This window comes from Anopheles maculipalpis, chromosome 2RL (assembly GCF_943734695.1).
Source record: "Anopheles maculipalpis chromosome 2RL, idAnoMacuDA_375_x, whole genome shotgun sequence".
Taxonomy (NCBI): domain Eukaryota; kingdom Metazoa; phylum Arthropoda; class Insecta; order Diptera; family Culicidae; genus Anopheles; species Anopheles maculipalpis.
This window is the reverse complement of record NC_064871.1, coordinates 13,739,022-13,756,191: the sequence shown is the minus strand read 5'-3', so window position 1 is coordinate 13,756,191 and position 17,170 is coordinate 13,739,022. Positions and strand designations below refer to the sequence as shown.

The window sequence follows — 17,170 nt, the reverse complement described above, 5'->3', positions numbered from 1 at the left end:
TTTGTGTGTGTAAAAAAAAGTAACACAGCGTACAACACTAGACCAATCTAGGCGGAAGCTCATGATAAATTGTAGGCACTTTATCCATTTGAAAGCATTGGTAAGTGGCACACCGTACGTACACGCCCTGCTGCGTGCATCACCATTCATTGCTACGTCTCTGTTGTGTGTTTCGACTTGTCTTGTTTCATGAAAAGCTTTTTCTCGCAATCAAACTTACAGTCGGTGTTTGTGTGGTTGTTGTTGTTCAAATGGTAATAGAAATGTTACGACCATCGTTGAAGTGGATTGCGAATCACGGAAACGCATGACCTTGGCCGTTGGGAGGAACATTAAAAAGCATTTGAACTGTCTGGTTGAAACTGAAACACAGTAGCAAACTGTCAAAACTGTTGGGTCTGTAGCATTTTGTAGAGCCTTTTTTGAAACACAATTCCTTACTTTAATTTACTTAACCAACTTTACACGGTAGGACCCGGGTTCATATCCCATCCTGACCGTTCCACCGAAGTGAGGACTCATTGTGCAATCACTCACTACGTATCAGTAAGTCAAGTAAGCCATTCGATAGCCGGCGTTACCTAGAGGGTCGTGAGATTAAGCAGAAGCATCCTCATAGAACCATAGCTTCTTCTTGGCTTGGCGTCCTGTTGACTGCCTGACCAACTAGATTTATACCACAGACCCTTGGGACAGTAGAGATAGGGCAGCCCGGTCGTGTAGGCGACATCCGCGCCGGTCTTCAAACGGCAGGGCCGAGGTTCAAATACCATTAGGACCGTTCCCCCGTAATGAGGACTGACTATCCAGCTACGTGGTTTCGGAGAGTCTAGTAAGCCATTAGATGGCCGGACCTAGAAGGTTTTGTTAAGCCAAGGAAAAGACCCTTGAGATAGTTCTTGCTGCCGGGAATCAATCTCAATGAGATTCAATATTGGGTCCCATGCGGACCGTCCCAACATAGTGAGGAATGACTATCCAACTACGTGGTATCAACTAGTCAAGTAAGTCATTCGATGACCGACGTTACCTAAAAGGTCGTTAAGCCAAGAAGTAGAACCAACAATTCTATTCCAATTTAATTATTCTTGCCTTTAAAAGCAAGAAGGATAATAAAAAAGTTTTAAATAGATGCAATCTCTCACAAACTGCATATCTGCAAGCCTTGAAGGCTTCAAGTGTGTCAATGCAATAATGAACTATTTATAAATTCCTTCTGCACAAATCCTTTGTGTGTGCCCTGCAATCACATGAGAATGGCCACTAATGGAGGGAATGCCGTGTAGTGTACGCTGAAGCCCGCCAACGGGTGGTTGTGTTGAATGTGCTCTTGAATCTTAATGCATCGCTTGCACAATGCCAATGCAACTCGGACGTATCGTGGGTGGCAATAGGGGATGGGTAAATATATTCTAAACAAAATATTCATCGCAATGTGTCGTGAAGGACCTGTGTCGGTTGAAAACGTTTTCTCACCGTGTACGTGATGCTGGTGGCACCACGTCCCTTGCGCCTGAAGCAAACTGCTGAACCCAGTGGCAAACACAAAACCACAAGTCATGCGAAACAGAACAGCTGAACTGCACGCGGGAAACTCAACAGCCTCGATGTGGCAAATGCAATGAAAAGGATTAGCAACGGAAGGCTAGAAATGTTTTGGAGACAAGTTCTAGTGGGGTGTCAGACCTTCTGTGGCTTGGGAAGGCGCTAGACGCTTTCATAATCTAGCGGCAGTGAATAATAAAAGTATAACATGTTGAACATCGGCTGGCAGAATTCAGAAGAAGGGTAGCTTTATCGTTTGGTGCAAAAAGGAGGACAGACACCGTTCTGTGCCCGTACAACACGCTTTGATAGTGCGTCGTGGGTGAAAAGGGCTATACTAGAATAGCATTGAAACTGGATTAACTTTTCAATGGCTTTTGCTATTCAAGATTGTGGTACTGTGGTGCAGAAGCTTTCCTTTTGTACTGCAGGAAAGCGGCTCCTTCTTTCTCCACTGAATATTAGCAACTGTTAGCAGTTCGATGGTGATATGCATATTTATCGTAACCTAGCTCTGGAACACTTTCATATCGAGAGGAACGATTTGAATGCTAGAGCCCCGTGTGGACTGCACGTGTGGTGAAAAGCTAGCTCATGTTCACACCGCAACACTCTGCTGATTATTAGCTGTTCATATGTTATTTGAGGTTGTGTGCTGGTTGTAATAGCACGCTGTCACTACCATGCGAAATTGGCTGTAACTTGTGCTTTGGGTGTCATTAAGGTTAGAGAACGAGGATATGAAGCTTTTATGTGCAGTACAAAAACGATGATTGGAATGTGGAACCGTATGGTAGGAATGGGCAATGATGTGGGAAATGTTGGCCCGTTTTTTCATTGTACAAGGTTTGATTGTGTATTAAGGTTTCAACGTTTCAAAGGTTTTACCAAAATGAACATGATTCGAGGGCGGTATGGTGATGGAGAGCACAGTTGCGTAATGAATAATTCTTTAGGCGCCTTTTACTTTTAATCGCCGAAGCGGCGAAGAGACCAGAATCAAATCCCATCCATATTTATACGCAATACTATACCGTTTTTTCTTCTCGGCTTAACGATCCTTAAGAAATGTCGGAAAGACTAGGCTTTAGTGATACGGCGTAGGTGGATAGTCTTTACTCACTATGGAAGAAAGGTTCTGATGGGATTTTAATTCTGCTCCTGCTATGAGCCAGAGAACAATGCCTAAAATCACTTCAACACGTGGAAAAATTGGGGGAAAATTTCGGGAAGGGCGGTACAATATCTCGAGGTCTTCTTCGTCTTCTTGGCTTAACGATCTTTTAGGTCACGCTATCGAATGGCTTACTAGACTTGCCGATAGCACGAAGTTGGATTATTATTATCAATGAATCATAATTGTTTGCCTTTTTTCGAGACAAGGTGAAATTTTTTTTTTTCAAGGGTTTTGAGATGAATGAGGTGAAAATTGAAATAAAAAAATGAATTCTTAATTAAAATAATTTCTAAGAACTACATGGTACCTTCGCCATCAATTAGCGAACTAGAATCACCATTCTCCGGTGGACTGGTCATGTCATGAAGCTGGCATCGAACGAACCGTTCCGAAAGGTCTTCTTGGGCCGCCCATATTTATAAAGAAGGCGTTGTAGGTCCAAACTGCGATGATGGAGTTGATGCGTCCGCCAGAACAGCCATGATAATAAATTTGCTAGACGACGTTATACAGAGCATGTCCGGCATCAAGAGCTACTGTAACAGCTCAAAATCGCGAAGCAGTTGTAGTATAGTATTATAGATACTCCTTTGCACTTAAAAGTAATGTCAAACTCTATCTAAAGCAAAATTAAAGAAAATAAAACGCAAATAAAACATGCACTAAAATATCGAATACACAAACCTTTGAATATCACCCTTGAAAGCTGAAGTATTCGATCGCTGCATTGTAAACGTTCAGCCTTATAGCGCGCCTTTTGACAGTTTAGGATTGTTTACATTTTTGGTATTCACCAAAACCTGCTCTTTGTGTACAAATAAAAGTGCGGGCCATTTCTAAAGAGATTGTACTGCAGAGCTGGTTTGTTTCGACAGTGGCGGACCGTTTTTTGTTCGTGTAATTTGTGGGAAATAAGTGCGTCTTGAGTTTCAGCCTGTTAAAGTGTAACGTTCGTTCAACTATTCCACTAAGTCTCTTCCAAATTTACTACATACGTACTGTTTACTGGATACGAAAGTGCGAATAGCTTTATGTTGAAATTGGAGGAGCAGAAGACTACGGTCAATTGTAATATGCAGGTTTGTCTATTGAGCATCAAAACCAACGTAATGTGATTTAATTAAATTTACGGAACAATTCCAGAAGACTAACGCAAATATCAACTCATCGAGATAACGAAGCGTATTTAGTGCGAATCGAAAGTCTTCTCGCAAGAAAACGATGAGTTCCAAAAAGATCGCCATTGCCACGACCCCGGTAGTGACATCGCCGAGGGAAACAAAATCACTATCAACATCACGCTCGGCGAACAGATCTAAAGAGAGCACTTCTTCCGGTGCCTCCTTCGAGAGAAAGGTAACTACACCGAAATCACAACTAGCAAAACGTCTTAGCCCTACGTTCGATGCGACAATCGCGGCATCACTGGCCACACAGCCAACACCGAAATTATCCGATGCCGCAAAGACGCAACGGTATAGTGCACCTGGCAAAACCAGCAACCGTAGCACTTCGAACAAGTCGGATAAACCGCTATCCAATATCGTAAAAGCAAAACACAAAAAAGATAACGGACTGCCCGTAGCATGGCGAAAGGAGTTGTATGGCCCACGGCCCGGCTCGGCACAGGCAAGGCTCGAAAACTTATGTGCCGTTTTACAAAAGGAGGTCGAAGAGCAAAAGAAGGCAAAAGTCACCTCGAGCTTACCGCTAAAACGAGCAGCCGTAGATCGGAAAAGTCCTCCAAAAGAAAAGGCAATAATTCTACCTGTACCGGTTAAAAAAACAAGGACCAGCCAGTCCGACTCTTCCTGTACAACGTCGAAAGCACAAACTAGCGCTGTTCCTAAATCTTCAGCTGCAAAGCAATCTGGCGATGTTCCGGCGGTTAAAGTTGTGAAGCAGATTGAAACTGCACCTGTTGCTGCTAGTGGCACAGAAAACCTTGACGATGGCAGTGGAATGGATGTGGATGATGTAGAAATGCACAGCCCAGAGTCGGTTACTCCTGCGATCCAGACGACACCAGACAGCATGGAATGTGACAGTTTTATCGATTTAAACGTGGCGACACTAGTGTCGGGAGAAGCCAAAAATTATCCTAAGACAGAGGAAACGATTGTAGATACAAAGAATGATGTCTCCGATCTGAAGACCAAGTACAAAGATGGACTGTCAGCGTATTCGAGTTACTTTTACTGCATAATAGACACCAACATATTCATCGAAAATTACAAGGAGTTTGAGAATTTCCTATCAAAAAAATATGTCGGTAAGTTCAGAGAGAAAGTAACCGTCTTTTTAAACATCCGGTATAACGTGTTTCTTTTGTACCGTCCACAGTCCGTCAACCGATTGTCGTTGTACCGTATAAAGTGCTGCACGAGTTGGACACGGTAAAGCATAAAAAACCACAATTGGCAACGAAAATTATACCGGTGGTTAAATTTCTTCACAAAATGCTACGGGTCAAGGATGCTCGAGTTAAGGGGCAGCATCCGTGGGATGACACTATCGAGCTGATGCCAGTGCTCTCGCCGGACGATTCCATCATAAACTGTGCACTGCAGGTACAATCGGTAGCCGCTGGCAGCGATGTTCAGGTCGTACTGGTGTCGAATGATTGTAACATGCTGACGAAAGCGTTAGTGGCCAACTTAAACTCCTGCACAATGGAGGAGCTTCAGGCGGAGTACAATTTCTAGCTGAGATTTGCATATAGCAGTAGTATAAGGCTAGGAAGGGATCACGGTGCCTTCGTTGATTATTATTTAAATTGTAATATAATGTACAAACATTGTTGCTTTCCAGCAAACCGGTGACCATCTGGTCAGCAAACACCTTTCACAATCCTTCCACCTTTAGGAAAATGTTGCCGTGGATTATAGTTGACTGCAGGTCTATTTTTAAGACTGCAGGCCACGGGTGATTTCAAAATGAGAATTTCAGGTTCTCATGAGTGTTTGAGAAATTTTCTCAAACACTCATGAAAATCGCTTTCTGCGAACCAGTTGCATACACAATCTACCTACACGGGGCACTGGAGAAAAGGCTGTAATCGCAATTTTGGGATGGGATGACAGTTTCGCATCAATTTCAACAGTCTGTAATTTGCTGTGGTCCGGGTCCTTTAAAAGTTATTTGCAGGTTATCTGTAATAAAAGGCAGATACATTGTTTGTTACTGATTTGCTTGTTTCCTGTTTTAAGTTCAATCCAGCCACAATTTGCTGTGTGTTTTATATAGAGGTCTTTTGTGTTTGCTCCGATTATATTCCACATGCGTTCTGCAAATTCGCTAAATAGACATTAATGTAAATTTGTCGTGGGATATATCCAGTTAGCTCTGTTCTTTCTGTCCTATAAGTTATTCGTTATTTGGTTATTTACGGTTTCAGTTCAGTCTTTATTTCACATGAACTATTCGGTCCCATCTTTTGCTTTGCAAAATTCATAGGGTCATGTTTGCATGCCATGAAAAGAAAAAGTTAATATATTTTGTGGCTTCATAGGAATAATATTTCCTGAAAAGTCCTGAGTTTTAGATAGGTCATTAGGACCGACATCTACACTTTATCAATAGTTATATTACGATTAATTGCAAGGTATCGGATTGACGACTGACTGGATTGAATATCGTCAGGATAAATGTGAACGTAATTAATTATTGGACGTCTCATCCATATTGGTGCATGAAACAAAAGTTGTAATAAAGTATGGTAAAATTTTCTATCTAACCCGTCGCGTGTTTCTTAATTCGTTTATAAAGTTGGAGCAAGAAAAAACAGTAAGCGCTCCCCTTAGTAGTGATGCTGAGAAAATTTATACTCAGCATATTTATCTGTATGTGTATTTTTATCGGTATCTGTAATACGGCACTGGACCGTAATAATCATTTGTAAATAAATATGTATCTGTATGGTTCATCATAAAATCTCTTCCATTTCCGATACAGCATCCATATCGTACGTTTAAAGCAAAAGGACAATCAAAAAGCATGGGAAACAGAGCAGAAAAAAAAACAATTAAATCTACCCTATCTGTTAGAGGAAAGTTCCCTAATCCCTTCTCGATAATATTTCCGAGCCTAGCTACAGCATATTCCATTAAAGAGCGATAAAAAGAGGTTGGAATGGATGTAACCAACATGTTGCATTATCGATTTTGTGACTCGCATAAGTGATGGGATTTCGGGTAGCTAATAAAAACACACTGGGGCTCCCTTTTGTGACAGGAGAGACTTGTTGCAGACGCAATTTGATGCTACCAAGCGGAAGGCTGAAAAAGTGCCGTTGCATATTGTGTGGTATTTTGAAATACATTCTCGTAATGTTACACCCCAGGCCAAAGATACTAGATCGGAAGTCACCTATCACTTCATATTCTTTAAGCGGAAGTAAAACCTCAAGCTCCCGGACACCCTTTAGCATGCTACGATCGTTCACTGGAGACTCCTGGAGAACGTGTCTTTGCGCCACAATCATCTAAACGCGAGACACATGATCCCACTACAACCGGATGTTTCTGCCCTCAATTTCCGCATGGCTTCCTGTAAGCGGACTGAGCGGTCGTGTGTAGCACCCGGCTAGAAAAGGGTCTCAAGCTGAAGCCTATATCGAATTTGTTCTTGAAAAATCTCGTGGATCTGATGAAGAGGCCTTGACTGTGTGGAATTCTTTCAAAAGAACAGAGAGCAGCCCGGTTTGCTACGCGCCAAGAACGCCAAAAATACCACCCAATTAATATTAAAAATGAATCAAATGAATCAAATGAATCAGCCGAAACCAAGTTCGCAGCCTGAAACTAAGTACGCAGCCTAAAACCAAGAATGAATGAATCACATGAATAAAAGCGAATAAATAACATGAATCAGCCGTAAACAAACTACGCAGCTTAAAACCAACTGAAACCGTACGGTGCGGTACGGTGGATTATCTTGGGTGTTCTATTTTGTAAAATGTAAACGAGTTAACCCATTATGATAGCCTAGAAAACGTACGCTATGCCAATGCTTATCAACCCTTTCTTAAGCGCAATCGGCCTGCGTAAAGATTGCATACGTTCTCGTGATTTTGCACGATGAAGTCCTTGGTAATTTTCGTTTTAGTTTTATTCCTATCTTTCACTATTGTCTGCAACAGCGGTAAGCATGATGTTTTACTGTGATAAGTTGATATTAGTTTTGTCTCCCCTCGCTCTCTACAGAAAAGCTTCGTGAATCCGAAGAGTATCGCCGTTTCCGGCGCACGATGGGTGCTGGTGTTAGCTACATTAATTGTCTTGCCATCGGAAACTCTTCCCAGCGAATCTGCTCGTACGACCTGGGTCTGCTAGAAGCGATCGAACAGCAGCAAAAGAACGGAAGCCGTCCATGCCCGGAAGGAAAAGTATTTCGCCGCCAGTGCAACGTATGCGAATGCGGCCATGGCGGTGGCTTTGAGTGTAGTACCGAGCTTTGTGGGGAGGATTTCTGTCAAACGAGTGGACTGCCACGGTACTGGTGAGTGAGCGTGGGAATGGAGGTTTACATTCACCGTTGGAAATTGCCTTGTCATTATAGTAATTGCTATGCACGTTCCACTGTGTTAGTTGCACGCAAAGGAATCGTTTAAAATTTTACGACCTTTACTTTACAGGCGAATGTTGAATTATGGGGCAAATTTAGGAAGAGATAGCTCGTTACAGTTTTTTGGGAAGAAATCTTAATAAATTTCTATTACAAGGTGATAGTAACGCTGGCGGAAATTGTTAACTATATTTACTAATAACATAACAATACGGCACTGGACCGTCATAATTAATTATAAATAAATAAATTTACTAATAACATTATTTTAAACTTTTTTCTTCGATACATCTACGCAAATATAGCAAATTTATTCGCCTTTAGAAAAGTCCATCAAAACGTGAGACTAGTGCTTGTGAAAATAAATAAACTGTTTAAGCTTACCACTATTCAAATGCCTCCCTGAGTTTGACCGCGCCAATGTCTAGCGTTACTGTTGCTTTGCCTGGCTCATATCGCTGAAGGAAAAACTGTCCGCCCAGGACATTTTTCGCAGCACCACGGCACCGTTCGTTTTAACGTCCAGCGTATTTTCAGCCTCAGCCTTGCCAAGTGTAGTACTGCTTCCGTTTCTTTGATGCGCCATATCGACTACGGTACTATCGAGCGTTAAGTTTGAAGAGTTTACGGTGATGGCGGATGTTTCGTAAACCGTTTCGGCGAGATTCAGGTTCAAAACTTGCGATGAATCTGCTTTGATCATGCTTTTACCAACCATCTCGGACAGCTGAAGGGTAACGTGTTCGCTTGCCACATCCGCATCCAGGGTACCGTAGAACCCATCTAAAAAAAAGGTAAATCAAACATAAGTTATCTTATATTTGCGTGGATTCCATCAAATTTCGCTGTACGCACTCATTACAAACTGCTTCCCACCGGACGATCGAACGGTACAGTCTTTGTGGATGCTTTTCAGCTCCAAATTACCATTTCTCGTCCGAAAAGAGCTTTGATTTGAGTAGCTCGCATTAACCAAAATGTTTCCCGCCTCGGTAGTCGCGCAAACTGATCCACCCTGCAATTTGTCCAGAAAAATGTTCCCCTTGCCCGTGGTCGTGGCGGACACAGTTTCCGCCAGCGTGATACCACGGCAGACAATGTTGCCGGCCGTGCTGGTTAGTGTAACGTTCGTAGAACGAAGACTTTGGGTTTCGATGTCCCCGGTAGCCACAATTTCGATCTCATCACTATAAAGGTTTGCGATCGAGGTGGTGCCATTGTTACGGATCTGCAGGTCTGCCTTGATCGGAACTTCCAGCACACATTCCGTTCCGCCGGCATTCGGATCGCTGGTAATGGTGACCGTTTTGTCGGATATTTGTACCGCCAGGCTGTCACCGCTGCTGTTGCCCTGCTTTACCGTTGCCTTGAGAATGTTGGAATCGGGACAGTCTAGCAAATCGTACGGTACAATTTTCAAATGGTATGCACAATCGATGCGAATTTTCGCGTAGGGATGAACCTTTTCCTGAACCGTTTTGATGGCCGTGCAGCTGATGTTGGCTGTGGAAAGGAAGCGATTGCTTATGCAGGATGCAACCGCGCTCCTGGAAATCCTTAGGAAAAACATTTTCCTGTTGAATTCACAATTTTAAGTAACGAGCAGTAATTTATGTTTGATTGTGAAATAAAGTTTATTGATCTGGGTGCACCGGATCTAAACAAACTCGCACAGCCCTTGGGTTTTTGTAATGACATTTAATAAAATGAAAAATACGGCGTGTCCATGAGAGATACCAGTGTGCAAAAAGCTGATGAAAATGAGCAAGTATTTGGTTTATTTTTATGCGATGAAATGGTTGTACCGAATAAATAACGATTAATGTTTAAGTTTTTTGACTTTCCATACATTTAAAATGATAATCACATCAATTTGATGACAAAAAATTGTTGCTTTCGTACAAAAATAAAATTGTCCGTGCTGGGAACACTGGTCGTAAGAACTGTCGTAAGCAAAACGTCATACTGCTTGTTTCAGCGAATTTCGCTAGTGCCATTCAACGAAACGCCGGCACCAAGTGTTTCAGGTTTGCTGTTGTGTTTCTTCGAGAGAGCAAAGTTCCATGCTGAGGCCGTGAAAATGGATGCAAAAGAATCGGTTCGCATCAAGGTAGAAACCACCGCGGATAGCTCTGTCCTGTGCGATGAAACCAACAGTTGCATCGATGAGATGGTGCAGGAGATGCAAAATATGGATCGCGCGAAGCAAGCAGAACGAACGGCAACCGTTACAAACCAGAGCATGCAATCGGAGGATCACGATGAAAGTGCGTTCTACAACATACACAGCGTGCTGCCCAAGACGTTGAAAATGCGCACCGGTGAATCAGATATTGTGCTCGAACCCAAACTTGCGAGCCGTCTGTACAATGGGTCGAACCTGCAATACGATCGTACGATGCTGAACCGGGCGGACGTATGGCATCAGGTGATTGTGCACCACGAAAACGGCTGTTCCAAGGCAAAGATTCTCGAAACACTGTTCAACAAGTTTACGTACTCCGATTTCTTTCCGGTAGCGTATCGGCGTCATGTAAATGTTGACTTTTTCTTGCTGCGAATGTGCAACCAGGTGATGATGAAGATGTTCGAGGAAGGGTTAACGCTAAAGTTCGGACAAGAAGAGCTTGCGCTTAGCATACGGCTCGGAGCGGCCCGGTTCCAAACTGGGCAGATATTTCCACGGCAAACCATAACGAAGGCGGTACAGGAACGGTGTGACAATGCGGCCCAGTATGGGAGCAGCAATTTGCTCAACTTGGACAGCTTTGCCGAGCATGTTAGTTTGCAGGAGCTTTGTGTTAATCTCTGCAATCGGGCACAGTTTGAGGTCGTTTGTTCGGCCATAGTGCAGGTGTTGAATGATAACAGTTGCATCAATACGTTACGCCTGTCGAACAACGGTATCAGCCACATTTCGGTGCTGAGCAGTGCGAAGCATTTGAGGATCGTAAGCTTAGATTTGCGTGGCAATCGAATAAAGCATCCAAGCTCGTTGCGAGGATTGCGAGAGATGCCATTGCTGGAGCTGTACGTGTTGGGAAACAATTTAATCGAAGTGCCCGGTTACGAGAAGGTTCTTCACAGTATTTTTCCAGAACTGCTGAAGCTGGTAAGTGTAAAGCAACAAACCCTTCAGGAGCTACAGTTTGTGTCATACCGTATTTTTCTAATCTCATTTTAGGACACCAGCCTGACGAACCCGGTTGTGACAAAAATAGTACGTGATATCGACGAAGAAGAGGAGGAAGTTGAAATAACTTCCCTCGGAACGCTGATAACCGAAGCGGACATGAATGTGACCGCGTTCCAGAAGTACAACTTGACTCCTCACTGGCACAAGATCACGGTACTACATAACGGGGTATGCAACAAGCAAGACATACTGGACGCACTGTTCAATCTGGTGGGCAAGCATACGTTCTTCCCCTGCTACTACAAAACCTACTCGAAGGAGGATGAATTTCTGGTCCAGAATTGTTTCGACGCGCTGCTCGTTTTGGTGCGACAAAAGCTAAAATTGCCAATGCCGGCGAAAAACGCCATGCTAAAGCTAACGCTGACAATGAACGTTGCCGAAGCGGGTGAGAAGGATGTGCAGCCGTTGAAAAAGTTGGAATGGTTCGTCGGCAAACGGTTCCACCAGACCTGTCTCGATCTGTGCTCGATGCAAACGGATCTGAACAAATGCAAGTTTGTAGACTTTTGTGCGAAAAGTCCGGCTACTATGCGGTACATAATGGAATATGCTGCCCGGAGGCATGGGAATGTGTGTTTGGTGTTGAGGCTGCGTAACAATGAGCTGCGGAACTGTGAGGCGCTGGAAAGTTTGTCCAAGTTCTACAGTCTGGTATCGTTGGATCTGCGACACAATATGGTAATTTTCTGCTTTGTTTAGAATGTTTGAATTTGAAATTGTAGATCAGTTTTAGTACAACATCTGATGTACGAAATATTTCAGTTGCAAATTTTCCAATAATGTGAAATATTTCATACCAATTCCAGTTTGGGACTGTGCTAGTAAAAATCGGTTCGTTTATGTCTATTATTTATTTGCAGATTTCTAAATTCACCGATTTGAAGGGCATTCCATGGAATAACATTAAAGCGTTGTTTTTGGACAATAACCCTGTATGCTCAACGGTACACTCGAGCGTCGAGTACGTACGAAATGTAAAGCAGTTTTTTGGCGGTCTCAAACAGCTCGATGGAAAACCGTTGCTGGGAAACTTTGCTCTCTGCCAGAACTACATCTGCGTGCCGGAAGCGTACAAGTTTGCCGAATCGTTCGTGATGCATTACTTTACGCTGTTCGATTCTTTCCAGCGTGCTGACCTGCAGGAACTGTACCATCCAAAGGCACAGTTTTCCATGACGTGCGATTTTGAGATCGACACGGCACACACCTCGGAAGAGCAGATGAACTCGCAACAGCTGCGGCAAGCGAACTACATCCAGCACAGCCGCAATCTGCTCAAGTTCAAGGGTAATTTGAAACAAGCGATTTCCATGCTGATCGTTGGCAACGAGCGCATCGGGTACGTGCTAACGAACTTCCCAAAGACGGAGTTTGATTTCCATTCGTTCTGTATCGATGTGCCCGTGTTCACGCCGGAACGGGTGCTGATCACCGTGAATGGTCGGATGCAGGAGGATGAATTGTCAACGCCCGGACAGAATCACTTTCTGGGCTTTACTCGCACTTGGCTCTTACAACCGTCCGGTATGGGGACGAACTTGTTTCACGAAGCGCTGGAATACAAGATTCACAACGATATGCTGCATATGTACGACATGGTGGATGGAAAAAATGAATCTTTCGGTAATTCGGCTGAAGCATCGAACGAGCAGGAAAGCGCAATGGTAAGTACGGAACCGTACGTGCAATTTGTTACTTTTACTAATAATATTATCCACTGCTATGTACACAGGATGCTACGTCATGTGATAGCGATGATCGTGAAAATGCGTTGATCGTGTTTATGCAGCTGACAAAATTAAATACGGAGTGGTCCAAACGATGTCTGGAAGAATCTTCCTGGAATCTGAAGGTGGCGCTGAACGTTTTTCTGAAGCTGTACGAATCAAAACGGATTCCGAAAATTGCCTTTAAGGATGACATTTTATAGAAAGGGGCACCATGTACAAATTAGCATAAGTAAGTTTGGGAGATGCGATTTAGCGTTGCATGGTTTATGTTATCATGATCCATTGGTAATTTCCTATTTTTTTGCTTGTCATTGACAAAAGTAGCTGCACATAAGTGGGAGCTTGAATTGAATGCATTGCAGCATTACGCACTGAATAAAGGCAAGAACTCGAATCGAATAATATGTTTATTCAGATGCATCCTTAAAGCGTGTAGAACGAAACTCAGAACCGCGGATGATAGGCGGTGGATAGGCACACGAAATGTTAGCAAACAACAAGTAATTAGCTCAAGTAGCTGACGTCAAGTGGGTCTTTGGCGTAATGGATGGTACTTGAAACAATGTAAAATTTGACCACCAGTGAAACGTTGTTGCGCACTGCTTCTACGGACATAGTAACGCGGTTGCTCCGACAATAACAGTGCTCTCCGGATCATTGAGCATAAGTAGGGAAAGTCACATTAATAATCTCACATTCACGAGCTCGAGCACATTTGACCGGTGGGTTTACCGCCGGGTGTATGCATTTGTGTTTGGCATGGCACTTTAAAGTTCATCCTTGACGTGCGTTTTCGCTGCCCACCCAACAAGAAGATGGTGGTAGTATTTGGTGGTTGGAAAATTTAATTTCCGCTCCGAGCGACCGAATGTACACGCATTGACAGAAGGTTAATTTCTGTCGAGTTCATATAGTTTGCGGATTTTTCTCTTGTTCACGTGCTGATGCTGGCACGGCTACTGCAACGGAAGGCTTCGTACGGGATGTTTGTGTGTGTGTCCTGATGCTATAGCCGCACGTTGATTGGCAACCCACTGACAGTAGAAGCAACCGAGCATAAAACAAATGTTTTCCCCTGCGGTTATGCGAATCGAATCAAATCAAATGGTGAAGTAGAGCGAACGCTGCTTCGCTTGCCAAATACCGTGATGCGAAACAACCCGGAAGTAGTAAACCCTTTACCGTGTGCGGAGCTGCTGCTGCAAGAGTGGACGCCGGGTAGGTGTGAAGCAGGTGCGAGGTGTGCACACTATAATAATTATCGTAAAATTGACCACTCACATTACAATAACAGCCCCCAGGGCACCGGGGGGATTGATGTGTGCTGCCATCGCGCGATACGCGGCACTGACGTTCGCACATCAACCAATCAGTGCCCGTGGGCATCACCAGAACGGATAAACGGGTGAGCATCAGCCCAATCGCACCGCGGCGGGAAGGGAAGGTAGGACAACGGAGAGTTTCGTCAGAGAATTCGAGCAGGATCGACAATATTGTTATCACATCTAATCATATGCATTTTATCTTAACTACATTCGGTTCGCGCCACATCATCAGTGTGTGTGGGATTTGTGATCCCGGATACTGATCGTTCGAAACCGATAACCGATGATGGCACCTTCGCCGTGGGAATGCTGTTGCATGAGAGCGCTTGTAAGCGGAAACGGACCTAGGATGGTGAGAAAACTAGGCTGAAAAAATGGTACGTGAAAAGCATTGAAACATCCGGCGGCGGCAGTTCGTGGGACTGACTGACGGACTGACAAACTGCCAGAACTGCAGCGTTCAAAGTGGCTTCCGGGGGTGAGTTGTGCCTGGGTTAAAAGAAAAAGCTTCCAATCATAACATAACAAGCAACAACGGATGGTCTGTTTGTTTTTCATAACCGGTAGCGCAACATCTGCATCGGCACCGTGTGGAGCATTCTTTTGCTTGTTATCCCTCATCGAGTATATTTCGTGGACGGTGGTGCATAGACATTTGATTTCGTTTCTATCTACTTCCGAACGTAAAAAGGTATGCTTTTTGTGTGTTGATATTTAATTAACTAAAGTTCATTGAAATATGGCTGGATTTGGAGTTTGATTTTCACTGTCAAATGGGATTAATATTGTGGCGAAAAGGAGACGATACAAATAATAGAATATTCAACGGAAATAGGTAATAGAAGGAAAATCGAGGATGATTATTTTCATTTGATTAAGTATCAAACTTTAAAAGGCTGTTCGAAAAGTTGTTTACACTGGATTCAATTTTTTTTATTAAGCTAATGGACGATAAATAATTATAAAAGTTATCAGATGATAATAATGTAAGTGCCATATCGTATTAAACGATTCTGCTACAACATCAACTAGTTAAAAATATAATTTATATAAAAGTATTAACATCGAAGCCGTTGAAATGGTATGTACAGCTCCATTTGCTGTTGATTATACCTGGTTCATTTTATCATCCGTTTTCGATGGTCTGTGTTTCACCGTTCCAATTAATGTCCCGCCTATCCACGTGGCACTGAGTAACATTTCTATGCAAATAGTTTTGCATACTAACCACACTCTAGTAGAAACCTCCAAAAGAAACGAAACGTGTTGCATTCGCGAACCGCTGCAAAAGCGACGATTCCGCTATTCAACCACGACGTCCGGGAAACCTCCTGCCTACATGATGTGCATAGCGTTCGCTTATGTGTTTGCCTTTCTGTTTCAGTTCTAGGTTTTTTTTTGCACGAATCATGCATCATTAGCTAATTATTTAAACAGCTGTTTTAGCGTAGCGTAGAATATAAACGACACACAGGCACGAAGCATTGAATGATAAGAGATTTAATTCATCCGTTAGTATAAGTAGAACTGAAGGCTTGCTGAAAACGAGAGGCTAAGGTCTACCTTTCGTCCGGTCTGGGACAAAATCTCGATGCAAAGCTATTTAAGTCACACGATACATAGGTACGTACATCAGGAACGTAAATACTCACATTTAGGTACGCTTGTGCGCTCCTAACAGCTCGTTGCTCGTTGAAGCACGAAATGGTTCCTTTTCGTAACGGTTACAACTCCCGGTACACATCATGCATTATTGCACTTCCGTTCTGTAACCTGTTGCTGCGCCCAGGAAGTGAAGCAGTTTATTTCACACAATCCTACAACCATCCGTACGATGGTTTGTCAATCGTTCGCTGTTACTGTTACGAGCACCACGTTGCGGAATGCATCATAGCGGAATAGAATGGTTTTCTTTTTGGTGTGTTTTCAACCTTTTCCAGTTGCACCGGGATGTGGGTGCTACGGTTTGCAACAGGTCGATAGTGCTTTGCATCCTGGAAGGTTCGTAGTTTTTTTTCTAGCTGTGACTGTTGGTGAGCGTTATGAAATATTTTCTCTTCGGACTGAGTGAGTTCTTGATTTTATTTTCGGATTCTATGCATCGTGGATGAGATTGTGTTAGATTTACTATTTGAAATCGGAAACGATTTTGGGTTGAATTTATTCATGGAGTACATTTGCCAACAGGGGATCCACGTATAGCCTACGGCGGGGAACATGCTGTGGGTACTTGGTCAGATTTGATTGATTAAAAATTGTACGAACCATCCCAAAACATTTCCAGGTTACTGGCTTGCGGAGTTACTTGATGACCATTGGTACAATAGGGAGACATGGTGAGGTCATCTTCCTCCCTTCGATGGACCTCGATATACATTCCGCCTAAAGGCCTAAAACAGCTACATCCGCTATTGCTTTCACGGTGACATCCGCTTTTGAAGGAGTAGTGGAACGTGCTGAGTTACACCTGCAACACCGTCAACAACAGTACTCCGGCAATCAACTAACGGCTCTGGCTGAATCGGTAACAATACGCACCTCGCTTCTTTCGATTCTTATTCGTCTCTGTTGATGGTAGAACAAGATTGGTAAAGTAAAAAGGGCTCCGCGTTTGTAACTTTGCAGTAGT

General features: G+C 43.4%; 5 protein-coding genes across 5 annotated transcripts in view; 3 read left to right on the top strand and 2 right to left on the bottom strand.

Annotated features, from left to right (window-relative positions):
- Window positions 1-17,170, top strand: part of LOC126558879 (uncharacterized) — a 553,494-nt gene that overhangs the window by 239,641 nt on the left and 296,683 nt on the right. The gene's annotated exons all lie outside the window — the stretch shown is intronic.
- The window catches only part of LOC126558878 (uncharacterized), a 521,842-nt gene that overhangs the window by 253,488 nt on the left and 251,184 nt on the right, over window positions 1-17,170 (bottom strand). The gene's annotated exons all lie outside the window — the stretch shown is intronic.
- On the top strand, window positions 3,944-5,427 carry LOC126557924 (uncharacterized). The gene is made up of 2 exons (XM_050213838.1): window positions 3,944-4,994; window positions 5,066-5,427. Exons 1-2 carry the CDS (start codon window positions 3,944-3,946, stop codon window positions 5,425-5,427), a joined length of 1,413 nt encoding a protein of 470 aa, XP_050069795.1.
- On the bottom strand, window positions 8,718-9,860 carry LOC126558426 (uncharacterized). Its single transcript, XM_050214441.1, has 2 exons — window positions 9,143-9,860; window positions 8,718-9,070 (listed from the first exon to the last, which is right to left on the bottom strand). Exons 1-2 carry the CDS (start codon window positions 9,855-9,857, stop codon window positions 8,718-8,720), a joined length of 1,068 nt encoding a protein of 355 aa, XP_050070398.1. The 5' UTR covers window positions 9,858-9,860.
- LOC126559713 (nuclear RNA export factor 2) lies at window positions 10,368-13,416 on the top strand. Its single transcript, XM_050215885.1, has 4 exons — window positions 10,368-11,399; window positions 11,472-12,164; window positions 12,347-13,150; window positions 13,219-13,416. The coding sequence occupies exons 1-4, from the start codon at window positions 10,368-10,370 to the stop codon at window positions 13,414-13,416; spliced, it is 2,727 nt and encodes a 908-aa protein (XP_050071842.1).